This window comes from Acomys russatus, chromosome 15 (assembly GCF_903995435.1).
Source record: "Acomys russatus chromosome 15, mAcoRus1.1, whole genome shotgun sequence".
NCBI lineage: Eukaryota > Metazoa > Chordata > Mammalia > Rodentia > Muridae > Acomys > Acomys russatus.
In genome coordinates this window covers 61779360-61795649 of record NC_067151.1, presented here as the reverse complement: position 1 = coordinate 61795649, position 16290 = coordinate 61779360, and the positions used below count along the sequence as shown (strand labels likewise).

At 39.8% G+C, this 16290-nt stretch overlaps 1 protein-coding gene across 2 annotated transcripts in view; it reads right to left on the bottom strand.

The window, feature by feature from the left end:
• Positions 1-16290, bottom strand: part of Ash1l (ASH1 like histone lysine methyltransferase) — a 117396-nt gene that overhangs the window by 89804 nt on the left and 11302 nt on the right. For both annotated transcript variants that reach the window (XM_051157495.1, XM_051157496.1), the window contains exon 2: positions 6703-7222. In XM_051157495.1, coding sequence (XP_051013452.1) covers positions 6703-7122 — 420 coding nt within the window. In that variant the 5' untranslated portion in view covers positions 7123-7222. The remainder of the gene's footprint in view (positions 1-6702; positions 7223-16290) is intronic.

The following is a 16290-nucleotide window of genomic DNA, read 5'->3' as shown; positions in this document are numbered from 1 at the left end:
TAATTCTCTCACTAAAGGGACTCCACAGCCCCTTGACAGCCTCAGCTCTGACAGTGACCCCTTGTGAAAGGGGTAAAAAAGTACTGTGCCCTCAAGCATGTTTTGGCTCACAAGGTAATCGGACAGGAAAGAACTTCTGTTTTATAATGTAGTCTACCACGTCTCTCTCCATGGCACATTTCACAAAAGTTCCCAGGTTTCAGGCTAGCAAGCTGGCACATGCTGTCCTCTGATGCCCCTCCAAAAGCTGTGGCACACACATTCCTCGACACATGCACATATTCACTTCAGGTGTGTGCGAGCACACACACACACTATAGGTTTGTTATACGAGCATTTAATTCTGGAGTCTCCTTCAGAAGTCTTCATTTACTACCATGCAGCTGTACTTCAGAACTAATTAGTAATGCACACTTACTAGTAATCCGCATGTGAGCAGTTCTGCAATGATTTACAAGTCATTACAATGAAATAAGAGATAAGATAGACAAGTACAAACCAACACGTCAATTGCTGAGTTAAAGTGATGATTTTTAGGCTTACTTCTCTGGCCCTGAAGAGGCTGCACTATCTAACAATTTAGTTCACTGATGACCTCCATTAGCACAAACACAATGAAACCAAAAACACTCGGAGTCCTCAAACCTCATCATATACACTATGAGAACAAGTGACAATTAGGACGTAAGTAGATATTCTTTCCATGCTACACTCTAATAAAAGTAAGGAGTGGGGGGGGGGGATGGTGGTGGTGGCTTGGTTGTTAAAAGCCAAGGCCACAACAACAAAAACAAGAAAAATGAACGGGGAGACCAAACAAATACTACATGGGCAACATCCTATTCACCAGTGGACGGATATGCCAGCCTTTGACCCCAGGACCAACAAACTACTACTGGACAAAGAGGAATAGGAAGAATGTTGACAATGAAATGTAACAACTGAAAAGAAAAAAATCACCTTAACACTCTGATAAGAGAAAAATAAATAGTATCTCACCAGTGTAGTTTCAAAACAGAAAAATGCAAGTAGGGACTTATCCATCCACACAGGAGAGAGAGAAGGAGAGTTCACAGACTTGGAATATATTTAAGTCTGTAAGTGCCCCATTCCTGCCAGGCACGCCTGTAACCCAGCACTCTGGGAGGCAGAGGCAGGCAGGTCTCTGAGTTCGAGGCCAGTCTAGTCTATAAAGCCAGTCCAGGATAACCAAGGATACATAGAGAATCTCTGTCTCAAAGAAACTAAAAATAAATAAATGCCCCCACTCCTCACATTCTTTTCCTTTATCGTACCAACTTGTGTTTTTTTAGACCTCTTTTTAAAAAAAGAGTAGCAATCTTTTTATTTTAAAATTTTATTTATTTTATCTGAATGACTATTATCCTGCATATGTGTGTGTGGGGGATGCCTACAGAGGTCACAAGAGGACGATGGAGTGCAGACTGCTGTGAGCTGCCATGTGGGCTCAGAGAACCAGGCCTGAGTCCTCTGCAAGGGCACAAAGCGCTCTTTTCCAGTGAGCCATCTTTCTAGCCTCTCAATTTAGTAAAGTTAAAATTTATTACTTAATTTTGGGTAGTTGGGACAAACAGACAAACAAAAAAAAGCCCAAGGTTACTACTATTAAGTATACTCAGCAAAGTTTCTACTTGTTTGATATTCCTGTCATAATTGCTTAGTCATAATGAACAGTTTAAGAGGAAATGGTTTTATGCTCTTACTTATCTGCTTATAGTTTCTTCAGTACTATTGCACCCCCCACCCATATAACCAAGAAGGAGATAAAGATCTACATGAAATTTAGTAATTTTGTTGAAGATGAGATTCAGAAAGTTCCTATTTTGTTTTAATGTGAAAGCTACTCCTCAACACATACACACATACTCAATATATACATACATAGATGCAAAAAATAAAATATAGGAAATTTCTTACGAACTAGGAATGAAGAAAAAAAATTTATATGCACTGGATTAGAAGGAAGAAAAGGAGGAATGCAAGGGTCAAAAGAGACAGCAGAACAGGACTTGCAACCTTCTCTTCCTCACACATCAGAACCACACAGAACACTGAGGCTGCAGAGACCACACTTCCATACTGCTGCCTTTTAAAGCTTTAACCGTAAGTCATACAGCATAACCAATAACTTGCACATGAAGAAAAAACATCTGTGCATTTTACTCTTACATTTAAAATGGTAATTATGAACAACAGAAAACTTTTTTAAAAACAGTTTCTACAACTCCTGCAGATTTTCTTTTAAATGTGGTCTCTACCAAGTAAATCTAAGATGCAGCATTTTACAGCGTAAATAAAAATGTCTTGGCTGGGTGGTGGTGTGGCACACGTCTTTAATCCCAGCACTTGGGAGGCAGAGGCAGGCAGACTGATATGAGTTTGAGGCCAGCCTGGTCTACAAAGTGAGTCTAGGACAGCCAGGGCTACACAGAGAAACCCTGTCTTGAAAAACCAAAAAATAAAAATGTCTCTGCAATATCGTTTGGAACTTTTAAGTAAAGTCAAATAAAACCATAGTAAGTCAAATAAAAGGCTCTATGGGAAGTTTCAGCACTAGAGGGTCAAGGAGAGGACAGAGTATTTGAAGGACAAGGCGGGAGGATTGAACACGGATAGAGAGAAACAGAATAAATAGGAGCGCGAATCCCAAGACGTGTGACACTGTGAAAAGACCACGTCTATGGACAACAGGTATAGAAGGAGAATAATGTGGCTCTAAAGGCATGGAAAACATTTTTAAAAGCACGAGAAAAGATCATTATTTCAGAGATAGAAAAGGATGCCAATCCAGATGCAGGATGCATCCAAGACACTAAACAAGCGGGAAAAGCGCCTGCCCGGTGACGACGTAACTAAAGCACTACACACACACAACAGCGCCACAGCCGGAAATACACACGGCATGGAGCATGCCTGTTCAGGTCAGTCAGCTGAAACCATAAATGCCAGGAGGCCTGGACAGATGTTCTCAAGTTCTGAAAGACAACCAAACTACTACTATACTCAGCAAAACTATGTCGTAACTGGAGGAAAAATAAAAACATTCCATAAAAAACATGCAAAATAAAACAGGTTAAAGAAAGCGCTACAGAAAAATACTTGAAGGGATCCTTTTAACTGGAAAGAAAAATGACTCCATCCATGAAACCGCAGGGTAAACCATGCTACTACACTAGTTTAGCAAGACGGAAGAAGAAAAAGACCAAGCAACATAAAACCAGCAAACTGGTAAGCACCGGCACACACTCTGGAATAGCTGAGGCTCAATGGTTCCAAGCCCCAATCACAAGGCACAGACTAGTAGATTGGCCCCCAAACAGAAACCACCTGTCAACTGCTCTAAAAAAAATATATTACCACAAACAGCAGATACTACCTGTGTGAAAGAAAGGAAAAAGGTTTTCCAAGCAAGTAGACCTAGAAATGAAGCAGATGTCAGATAAAATAGACTTCAAGCCAAAACTAGCAAGAAAAAATAGCCACTTTACACTTATTAAGAGAACACTCCATCAAAAGGGACATTAAGATTCCAAACACAGGTGCACCTAGTTTCATAAAACAAATATTCGATGTGACGTCACACTGAGCACAATGGCAGTGGGTAACTTTAGTACCTGAGTCTCACCAATTGACAGGTGTTCCCAACAAAAAACAAGCAGAGAAACATCTGACTTAACTGACATCCTAACTGAAATGGCCCTAACAGACACACGCCTAAGGAACATCACACTGAAACCTGCAGAGCAGAGCATTCTTCTCAGAAGCCCATGGCACTGCCTCTAAAACAGCACAGATTAGGACACATGGCTGAAAGAGAAACCCTAGAGAGAGACTAAACACACTGCTCAATAATGAATAGGTCCTTGAAGAAATCAAGAATAAACTTTTATTGAAAATTCCAAAAACCACAATACAGCAACTCCTGCAGGGTGCAACTCAGGATCCTAAGGGTAACATTTATATTAAAAAACAAATACCACAGAGAAATCTGAAACAACTGAAGAATATACCTTAGGGTCTAGGAGAAAGAAAAACAAGTGAAACCCCAAAATGGTAGATGGGTAGCAATCATTAAGATTAGGGTGGAAATTAATGAAATGGAATCAAACAAACAAAAGCAACATATACTCAAAAATGAAACAACAACAACAACAACAAACTCCTGGTTCTTTAAAAAGAAAAAAAAAATGGCTACTTAACAAGACAGAAAAACCCTTAACCAAATTAACCAAAATTAATAAAATCAGACCTAAAAAGAGAACCATTACAATTGATGCCAATAAAATTCAGAACATCATTTGGCCTTACCTTGAAATATTATATTCCACTACATTGGGAAATCTAAAAGAAATTAATTTCTAGGTGCACTATGACCTACAAATTTAAATGAAGATGAAAATTTAAAATGTAACCATATCAGTAACAGTGAGATTAAAAACAGGACTTAAAACTCTCTCAGCAAAGATGGACGTGGTGTCACACACCAGAAATCCCAGCACTCAGAGAGGGAGAGGCAGGCAGATCTCTGAGTTCGAGACCCAGCCTGGTCTACAAAGTGAATCCAGGTCAGCCAAAGCTTAAGAGAGAAACCCTGTCTCAAAAAACAAAAACCACCAAACAAACAAAAAATAACCTCTCTGAGCAGCCAGGCAATTGTTTAGCCCTAGGAAGCAGACACAAGCAGATCTCTCAATTTGAGGCCAGCCTGGTCTACAGGACAAGTCTGGGTAATAAGGGCTAACTAATAGCTCAGTGACTGAAGGCGTTTGCCAAGCCTGGTGATCTGAGTTCAATATTCAAGATCCATGATGGACGAGAGAACCAACTCACAAGGCCGTTCTTGAGCTCTATACACACTGCAGCATATAGCCCTTCTCTCTCCTGACCAAAGAGGAGGAGGAGGAGGAGGAGGAGGAGGAGGAGGAGGAGGAGGAGGAGGAGGAGGAGGAGGAGGAGGACGACGACAAAAAGAAAGAGAGAGAGAGAGAGAATTAATAGTCATAGGTGTAACACTGCACACGTCTATAATCTTAGCACTTGCAAGGCTTGGGGAGGATTATGAATTCTAGGTGAGACTGAGGTGTACAGCAGGGCTCTATCACACAAAAAGAGAATTAGGAGCTGAGAAGGAGGCTCAGTGGTTAAGAGTGCAGGGCCATGTAACACTAGCACTGTCAGGAATGGAGACAGGAAGACTGGCAGGGCTTCTGTCTAGATTGCTCTGTCTAAAAAATATCTTTACTTCCGTTTTTATTGCACACTATTTTCATTCTGTAGGTGCGCACGTTGTATATGCAGAGTGACACGAAGTGACATTGCTAAATTTCTGGTCAAAAGACTGTAACACAAATTGCTACTGTTACTAGACAAAGTTAAGAACACTTAGTCATTAGGCTGAAAAGATGGCTCAGTGGTTAAGAGCACTGACTGTTCTTCCACTGGACCAGGGTTCAGTTCCCAGGATCAATATGGAGGCTCACAACTATCTGTAACTTCAATTCCAAGAAATCCAACACCTTAGTCTGGTGTTTGTGGCAGCAGGTATGAGCACACGGCACAGACACTAGGTAGCTCCAGCAGGCATGGAACTCCCCATGCAGACCACGGTGGCTCAAACTCAAGAGACCCATCTGCTTCTGCCTCCCGAATATTTGGGTGCAAGGTGTGTACCACCAAACCCCCTCCCCTTTTTAAATAAGATTTATTTATTATTTATACAGTATTCTGCCCACATGTGTGTCTGCCCGCCAGAAGAGGACACCAGATCTCATTGCAGATGGTTGCGAGCCACCAAGTGGTTGCTGGGAATTGAACTCATGACCTTTGGAAGAACAGCCAGTGCTCTTAACCTCTGAGCCATCTCTCCAGCCCCTCAAGCCTTTTTTTCTTTTTTTTTAAATAAAGAAAAGTTAGTCATTTTATTTGGGTAGTGACAGGAAGGAGACAATTTAGTTTTTTGTTTGTTTGTTGCTTTGAGTCACAATATCCTGCGTTGGTTTCCAGAGAAGCTAGGACTATTGACTGCAGTGTGCCTTATGAAAAACAGCAACATGGATGTCGTATAAAATACTCATTTACAAAAGTTTTCACTATGTTAGTGAATCACATCCTTTCAACCATGCTGAGAAAGAGGAGCTATGATAACCTTTTACCTCTGAGCCTCAATTTAATTTCTGTTAATATGTTCATCCCTTCATTACTAGAAATAGAAAGCTAAGATTGAAATCCAGATTTCCTAAATATAATCCTGAAGCTTTTTTCCATCACATTAGGAGCAACAATCTGAGCATGCTCCACTTAATGTGTAATAGTTGTACAAATGAAAGCACACACACAGACACAGGTGCCTGTAAGGTGGCTCAGCTGGTAGAGGCACTTACCTTGAAAGCCTGCCCTGAGTTCAATCCCCAGAAACCACGTGAAGGTGGAAGAACTGACACCAAGTTGTCCTCTGACCTTCACATGCATTAGATGGCATTCTCCATACACATTCACAAAATAAGTAATTTTAAAATACAGACATAATTATATTATTACACATTTAGCATCCCTTATAGCCTACTTAGGAATAATTAAAGATTAGAAATCCATCTTCTGGAATATGTACCTAGTATAAATTAAAGATTAATAGGGAATCCCAAGTATTGACAAGGACTGTGTACTGTTGGGAAGTTCACTCACCCATTTTGAAGGGCAGTGTTCATTTTTCTCATCTGTCATTTTCCCACTTTTAAGTGCTTTCCTTGAGTGCTTGATGGTTGTTTTTATGGCAGGTCGACATACATAGTTCTCCAAATTCTTTGGAGGCTTTTTAGTTCTCTTAGCCTGAAGGCCAATTTTCAGTTTTAAGTTTCCCTCTGAGAAGTTAGTTTCTTTCACTGAAAACTGCTGCTGTGCATCAGTCAAACCATCATCTTTTCCTGCTTCGGTGCTCCGTTCTCGACTCCGCTTGCGAGGGCCCTCCTCTTCTTTTGTGTTACTCTCTATTTCCACTTCTCTTTTGCTGGCCAGAGTGCCAGGACTGATGGTGGAAGGACTCTTTCTTGAAAATCCTTCGGAATCAGAACCCAATCCTAACATAGCAGTATTCCTAGAGTCCATCACAAGTGTCTAATTGCCAAAGGATCTTATAGAACTTCTATAGAACACTGTTCCATAAAAAAATAGGGTTTGCCAAAACTTGCGACCAGCATCTCTTTCCCTGCAGAATAGATCATAACAAAAATTTATCAGAAAGTAAACAAATAATTCACATAAGAAAGGAGCAGTAAGGACAGCAGGAGAAGCACAGTATTGTATACATATGCGCATACGTTATACATAGTGTATGTATACCAGTTAAATCAAATGTTTAGAATACATATCAATCATTTACCTGTGAATTCACTTAAAATTTCACATTTCTTTTCATTATTCTGTGGATAGAACATACCACAAATCAAAATTGTAAAATCACTGTGATAGCAGAGCATGGAGGCACATTCCTAGATCATGGCACTTCAGGGGCTAGGACAAACGGATCTCAAGTTTGAGCCAGTTCACGCAGACCCTTCTTTTTCTCTCCTCTCTCTCTCTCTCTCTCTCTCTCTCTCTCTCTCTCTCTGTGTGTGTGTGTGTATGTGTGCGTGTCTCAGAGGTCTCGTGTAACCACAGCTGGCCTTGAACTTACTATATAGCTGAGGATGATCTTAATCTGATCCTGCCGCCTCCAGCTCCCAAGTGCTAGGAGTACAGGTGTGCACCACCATGTCTGTCTTGAGATTACATCTCTTTTTTTAAAAAAATCATTGACTGACACAGTGGTACACATCTTTAATCCCAGCACTTGGGAAGCAGAGGCAGATGGATCTCGGAATTCAAGGCTAGCCTGGTCTACAGAGCAAGTTCCAGGACAGCCAAGGCTGTAGAGAGAAATTATATTTCAACACACACACACACACACACACACACAAAGCCCCCCAAAACAATTATAAACCAACCAATGACCAAACCCAAATACAAATAACTGTACATTTTAAATCTGTTTCCTCTTCCTCCCTCCCTCCCCGCCCCCTCAGATAGGATCTACCTATAAAGCTCAAAACCCTTCTTTCTCAGCCTCCAAAATGCTACGATTACAAATACACCACTATGCCTAGCACAAAATTCAATTTTAACAGAATATATTTTCTACATTTTTAAAGAAATTCCCATTTTATTAAAAATAAAAATAATTATTTAGCCAGGTGTAGTGGCACACACCTTTGAGGCAGAGACAAGCAGATCTCTGTGAGTTTGAGGCCAGCCTGGTCTACAAAGTGAGTCTAGGACAGCCAAGGCTACACAGAGAAACACTGTCTCAAAAACAAACAAACAACAACAATAAAATCAATAATAATAATTATTATTAAACTAGCTTTTGGTAGGTATTTCAGTGCTAGCATTTTATTTTAAAAACTGTCAGGATTAGAGTTGGAGAGATCGATGGCCGAGTAGTTGAGCACACTGGCTGTGCTTCCAGAGACAAGAGTTCAGTTGTCAGCACCTGCATGGTAACAAAGGGTTAGGGCTCACAAGACTCTCAGGGATATAGACAGAACCTCTGTTGCTACCACATATTAACTCTGAACTCAATTCACTAATCCAGTGAAAAATATTCCTGAGAATTTACTAAATGCCAGATATTATACTGTGCCTTAAAAAGAAAATATAAATTCAACAAACCCACTTTCTAAATTTGAGGCCTATAGTCTAGTGAAAACACGAACATTAAACAAATAATTATACAAATTATTAATAACAAAAAATTATTTTCATTGTTTTCCTGATAGCAAATACTTGTCACATTTCAGTTTCCCAGATATATATAAAATGTTTTCAAATCAACATACTAGCTTTTTAAAAAAAATGATAGGCAGTCCACCTAATCTAAGAATCTGCATGTGTAATCTTCCTTTTTATTACATAAAAATTCTCAGGGAACCAGGTTACCATATAATCAGAAGGCTGATGAGTAAATAAAAAGCAAAACAAAATAATAGTATTCTCCTAAGAACTGTTTATTAATTATGAGGAGGAAGAGTTGAGAGCACTTGCTGTTCTTGCAGAATTCCCAGGTTTGGTTCCCAGCACCAGGATGACTCACTACTGACTATAATTTTAGTTCCAAGGTATCAAATTCCCTCTCTGGCCTATGCAGGCACCAGGCATGCAGGTGGTATACCATACGTTCAGGTAAAACACTCACACACACACAACTTTACAATCTTAAAAATGTATTATTACTTTGTCCTTGAGTGTGTGTTTGAAAGTGTAGGTGTGATGGCACCATGACACGTGTGGAGGTCAGAGAAAATTTCAAGAGTTGGTTTTTTCTTTCTACCATGGGTTCTGGGGGTTGAACTCAAATTGTTAGCTTTAGTGGCAAGTACTTTTAACCACTGAGCCTATATAAATTCACCATACTTTTTTTACATTTTTATTTTCTATGTATAGGTGTTTGCCTTTATGTATGTCTGCGCACTGTGTGTGTGCCTGGTGCCCAATGGAAGCCAGGTGAGGGTGTCAGATCCCCTGGAACTGGAGTTACAAACAGCTGTGAGCTACTATGTGAGTGCTGGGAATATAACCTGAGTCCCCCACACAAACAAAAAGCTCTTAATCTCAAAGCCATCCTTCCTGACCTAAATGATTCCGTCTTCACGAAGACTGAGATTTGTTTTCATGCCATGTCTGCTTGGGATAACATCTTATCTGCACACCATTTGTCTGCCATGTGTAAGACTCTGGGTAGAATTGTAAGCAATGACAAAAAACAAAACAAAACTTTAAACAACAACAACAAAAGCAGCCAGATTAAATGGCGCATGGTATATAATGCCAAAAACTTGAGAGGTGAGAGGCAGAATCTCAAAGTTCACAGCCAGAAGGGGCAATTCAGTGAGACCTTGAGTCAAAAACAAAACAATAAACAGGAAGAAAACAGCAATATTATGCCTCAGTAAAAGATCCAAGCCTCCAATCCTACGCCTGAAAGATCTAGGCCTGCAATCTTGGAAAAAGAGAAAGGGGGCGGGAGCGTCAGTCTTATCCATCAATTTTATATGTGAAGGACATTTTTTTCTACTTTGTTTATGGTTCTGTCACATGCTTTCTCTCCCCATGCATCACAAAGTTCTACTGGTTGTCATGATATATTCAGAATTCTGAAATCCCCAAAACTGAAAACCAAATTTTCCCCTCCATTTAGCAATGACAAAACTTGAACTGATTTTAATTTTAATTACCAGAATTTCTGTGGATTATAAAGTTCAATAATACAGAAATACTAAAGTGTTTGATAAAAGAGTGCTTTCCCAAAATATTTTAACAAATCGGTGTCAGTTCATTCAATCAATACTATGTACTACCTGAAGTATAAACCAACAATCCCTGACCAAAACTTCCGGAATCATATGGTCTAGATTATGGACCACACAGTTTTGCTGTTATTGTCTTGACAGAGTCTTGTTATTGGCCTTGAACTTGTGGTCCTTCTTCGGCTTCAGCCTAAGAACTGAGGTTACGGACGTGCATCACCACAGCAAGAGCAGGAATGCTGTTTAGAACGTGTGAAGTGATGCTGTTTGTGAGCCGCATTCTCTCAGTTTTGGGGATTGTGTTTCCAGCCAGGATTAAGGGTGCTATGCTGTGTATTATTTATACTGTTTCCTTCTATAGTATACTTAATTTAAGATATAGTTGCAAAGAGAAATACAGAATAAAAACTGTTGTCTTTTTGCTCAAAGGAGCAAATTCAACATTCATTTTAAATGCAGTTTTTGTGGTTTACATTTTCAAATCTCTGGAACAATCCAGAACAAACAAATGAAACTGAAAAGAAAGATAAAGGGATATAGGTCAGCTGACAGAATGCTTGCTTAATACACATCAAGTCCTGGATTCTATCTATCCCCAGCACTGGGAAGGTAGACAGGACAATCACAAGTTCAAGTTTATCTTGCTGGAGACACAGCAGGTTTAAAGCCAGCCTAGGATACATAAGACTACCCCTCCCTAAGAAAGAAACAGAAAAGTCAACACTAGCTTCACGACATAGAGACCTTTAAAATAACTATGTTTATATCATTATGAACAAACTGGAAAATTAATTACATTAGTAAGACACCAACATTTATATCACTACAAAATATAACAATCTAACAATATGGTAGAATTACTTATGAATTTTTTAGAAATCACCATAATAATTTACAAATGTTACTTGCTGTCTATTTGGCAATGTGCCACTAAATATCTAAGAAAGCAACATAAAATTAAAATTTCCAACTAGGGGTCAAGCTTAGTATGTATGAAGAATTAGACTTAATTCCCACCACCAAATACAAAGACAAAACAGTAACTGGGTGTGGTGATAAACTCCTGCAATTCCAGCACTTAGGAAGGAGAAGAGGAGTTCTGGTTATCCTTGAGTATACTGCAAATTCAGGGCAACCTGGGTCGCACAAAAAAGAAAGAAAGAAAACAAAAGAAAGAACAAGCAACCTCTACCACATGTATGTAAAATGTTTGAACAGAAAAAGCTCAAATTTGTTTTTTGTACTTATATCCTGTATCCCCTCTCTCAAGTGAATACTTGTACGTAATACCATCGCCACAACGATCCCATACACACATAACCAACAATAGAGCTGATACAACAAAAGGGCCAAGGACACAGCTCAGAAGTTTTAATTGCCTTCAAAACACTTCAAACACACATTAATGAATACATGGGTACACGTTAATACAGTGTTACGAGGCTGTGGGGACTGCTTTAGTATAGTACTTGCCTAATACCCACAAGGTATCACCCTCAGCACAGGGAGGGAGGGAAGGAGGAAGTGATGGGGGGGGGCAAGCAATGATTTGGTCTCTGACACAAAATCACCATGACAATTTAACTATATATGGATACCCTAACTACCATCAGGAATGGGAAGGCAATAAGCATACTTTGATAGAACACAATTTAGCAAAACAATATATAATTAATCAAAAACTTTGTAAGTACTACAAATGAGTCCTGCCAGTAAGTTTAACATTTATAACTTAAAATTAAAATCCAAAATGTTTACTGAGCTTTTAATGTACACAAAGTTCTATATTAATGCTTAACATATCTGACTTAAGTGTCACTATCACTATCAGGTAGTTACTATTGCCCACTTTTTAATAGATGAAGACAGGCTAATAGCCAATAAAGAGCCAACTATCCACTGAGGGCTCAGGTGAGCTGGCCTCGTGTTTCTTAAGTACATCATACTGTCTCTAAATCATTTTCAGGCCTGATTTCTACTCCGGTTACCACTGAAATTCTATTGGCTTTCCTTCATAAAATGTATGCATGCAACTGGGAGAGGCGGACTAGAGCGCTGCACATGGTGTGTGTATGTGTAAGAACGAACAGCTATGCCCACGCATGCCTTAAAGGCCTGAGGTCAACAGCTCTCCATTCATTCATTCTCCCTCTCCTTCCCCTGTGTGTCTGTGCGCGCGCGCGCGCCTGTGTATTCAATTAAGCATGTGCATTCTACAGCATAAGTTTTGAGGCCAGAGGACAACTTTTAGCAATCAGTTCTCTTCTTCTACCATGTGAATCCCAGGAATCAAACTCAAGCTGTTAAGCTTAGCTTATTTTTAATAAAAAAATTTTTTATAAAATATTTTATGTCGGGCTGAACTGATGGCTCAGAGATTAAGAGCACCGTCTGCTCTTCCGAAGGTCCCGAGTTCAATTCCCAGCAACCACATGGTAGCTTACAACCACTTGTAATGAGATCTAGTGTCTTCTTGTGGTGGGCAGGCACACATGTGGGCAGAATACTGTATAAATAATAAATAAATCTTTAAAAAAAAATATTTTATGTAAAACAACCAACAACTAAAACCAAATAGCTGGGAGTTGTGGCGCACGCCTGTAACTCTAAGCACTCAGGGGGGGCAGAAAGAGGTGGATCGCTGTGAGTTCCAGGCCAGCCTGGTCTACAAAGTGAGTCCGGGACAGCCAAGGCTACACAGAGATACCCTGTCTCAAGAAACAGAAACAAACAGACAAAATAATAATTAAAATCTGTTACCAAATGACAATGACTGGGCTTATAATTAATTATGTGCATGCATGGTTGTTTTGAGATGGCAGTTCTCTGTGTAACTCTGGCTATCTTGGACTCACTTTGGAGGCCAGGCTAGCCTCAAACTCAGAGAAATCCATCAGCCTCTGAAGTGCTGGATTAAAGGCATTTACCATCATGCCTGGCTGTGCTTATTAAATTTTATCAAACAAATCCAAAGAAGTTAAAACCACTGAAATATATACTGCAGTCTAATCTGGTGGTCAATATGATTAGAAAGTTTTTATTTTATTTTGCTGTATATGTGCAATGTATACACATAGGTTTGTGGGTCTCCTCTTTCCCTCTGCCTTATATCTTTGAGAGAGTTTGTATGTAGGATAGAGGTCAACTTTAGGGAATCAGTTATGTGGGTCCAATAAATTGATATCAGGTCAGTTACTTGGATTGGCAGCCAGCACCTTTACTTGCTGAGCCATCTCACAAGCCCACTTAAAACACAAACAGAGAGAGAGAAGAAATAGGATCTCACTGTGTATCTTTGACTGCCTTGGAACTTGCTATGTATGCTGAACTCAAACTCAAAGAGATCCACTTACCTCTGCCCCCAGAGTCCTGGAATTAAAGGTGTGTGCCACCAAGCCCTACTCTCTGGCTCACCAAATATACCCCCAAAATGGAGCCAGTGATATATGAGGTGACAAATATATATAATACCATGTTTTGATCATTATACATTACATGCATATACCGAAATAATCAGATTATAGTATGCACAATTAATATGTCAACAGAAAATAAAGATGGTGATAACAAGAGAGGAAGAAAACACCCACCTACAAACTTCTATGATATTAAACTTTCCTATGACCTCCCCAGGAGTCATGCCTAAGTCTCACTTTCTGGTTTGATCTGGGTCTATCAGCAGTAATGTTGGTATCCTTTGGGGCCAGTCTTTTCCTACTCTAAATTCTATCTCTTGAATATTAAATTACATTGCATATTACTTTTAAACTCCAGACTTTATCTAGAACCTGTTCAGTATTTTACAAAGCCGATTTCTTCTCGAATCTCTGTAACTACATTAGAACCAGTTGCTCAAGTCAGAAACGTGGCAGTTAATTTTTTAGCTATCCCCAAGTTTCAACCTTACACCAAAACTCACGAAGAGCTTGGCTGATTATACTGAATCCTCTTCAGTTCCACTGCTACTGGTGTTTTAAAAATCTCCCCCACGCCCGGGGACAGTCGTCGTCATCTTCTCCCTCTTCCTCTTCTTTTTTGAGACAGGGTTTCTCTGTGTGGCCCTGGCTATCCTGGAGATCACTCTGTAGACCAGGCTGGCCTGGAACTCACAGAGGTCCACCTACCTCTGCCTCCTGAGTGCTGAGATTAAAGGGGTGTGCCACCACTGCCTGGCCAGGATACAGCCTTCTAACTTCTTGGTATATCTACCTTATTTTCCCTCTAAGTTCAAATTATTGCCAGAAAAAAAAAAAAAAGTTTTTTGTTTGTTTGTTTTGTTTTCCAAGACAGGGTTTCTTTGTGTAGTTCTGGCTGCCCACTCTATATACCAGGCTGGCTTTGAACTTACAGAGATCCTGCCTGCCTAAACCTAGGGAGTGCTAGGACTGAAGGGCTGTGCCACCACTGCCTGACCCAGAAAAATGTTTTGAAAAATGCCATTCATACACTTAAAACTTTGATTTCTGTTGTTGTTCTCTCAGATATAAGTCCAAACCCGCGAACGTAACTATTAGCTTACTATGTTCATCAGCACAGTGTGAAGCATTTAACACACTGTGTAGAGGGGTATGGGGAACTGTCATGTACAAGCTCAAAATTAGACCTAAGGAACCTTTGATTTCTCCTATACAAACAGGAATTGTTGTTAGAGCTCTCTGAAAAGATGGAAGGGGATACTATACAGATCATCAGTGCTTATTCTGTTCTGTTAATTGCTCTTACCTATATGGAGACTTATTGTTTCTCACTGTGCTGCAAACAGAGTGAGAGTCAAGTAACAACCCAAACAACCAAATACTAATACTACCTACGGGGGCTGGAGAGATGGCTCAGAGGTTAAGAGCACTGGCTGCTCTTCCAGAGGTCCTGAGTTCAATTCCTAGCTCACAACCAGCAATAATGTAATCTAATGCCCTCTTCTGGTGTGCAGGTGTACATGCAGACAGAGCACTGTATATGTAAAAATAAATAAATCTTTAAAAATAATACCTGCAGTATTTGTGTTCTATATACTTTTTGTTCCTTTCATTAGAACATATGTTTATTTCTCTCTGAATGGCACTTTTTCAGTCTATGCCCAGATTACTTATGCTCCAAATCAAATGAAAATTCCAAGAATCAGGTAGTTGATGGTGGCACGTCTTTAATCCCAGAACTTGGAGACAGAGGCCACTGGATTTCTGAGTTCACAGCTAGCCTGGTCTATAGAGATAGTTCCAGGAATCAAACGCAGGGCATCAAGCTGGGAGCAAGCATCTTTAGCCACTCAACAGTTTTGCTGTCCTCTAATATTTTATTTCTATACAAGTTTTCTGTGGAGAAATTGGAACCTCGATCACTGACATAGCAATGTAAATGGTATAACATTTTGGAAAAGAGTCTGGTAGTTCTTCAGTGGTTAAGCAGTTGCCATTAAGACCCTGGCAATTTCACTCTTGGATATATACCCAAGACAAATGAAAATATACATGCACACAAATGTTCAGGCAACATTATCTAAACCAAGGAATGTCAGTGGACAATAAAAATAATGGCAGCAGGCTGGTAGAGTCTTCCTGTAGTACTAGCATTTACAGAGTTCCAGAATGACTTGGTCTAAGTTCCAGTTAAGCCAGTGTTACATGGTAAGATCCTGAGGAGAGCGTGGGAGCAGGGAGGGAGGACAAACAGGAACAGAGGAGAGATGGCTTGGTAGTTAATGAAAAGTACTTGCTGCTCTTGCAGAAGACCTATGCTTGCTTCCCAGCACCCGTCTGTACCTTCAGCTCCAGGCGATCTGATGCCCTCTAACCTCCACATGCACAAGTTATACAAGCAGACATTCACACACATAAAGAGGCTTTTTAAAAGTACAAAGTACTAATAATACTAAAACAAGGATGAACCTTCAAAACATGCTACATTAGTTAGTTGGATAAGACAACAGTATACA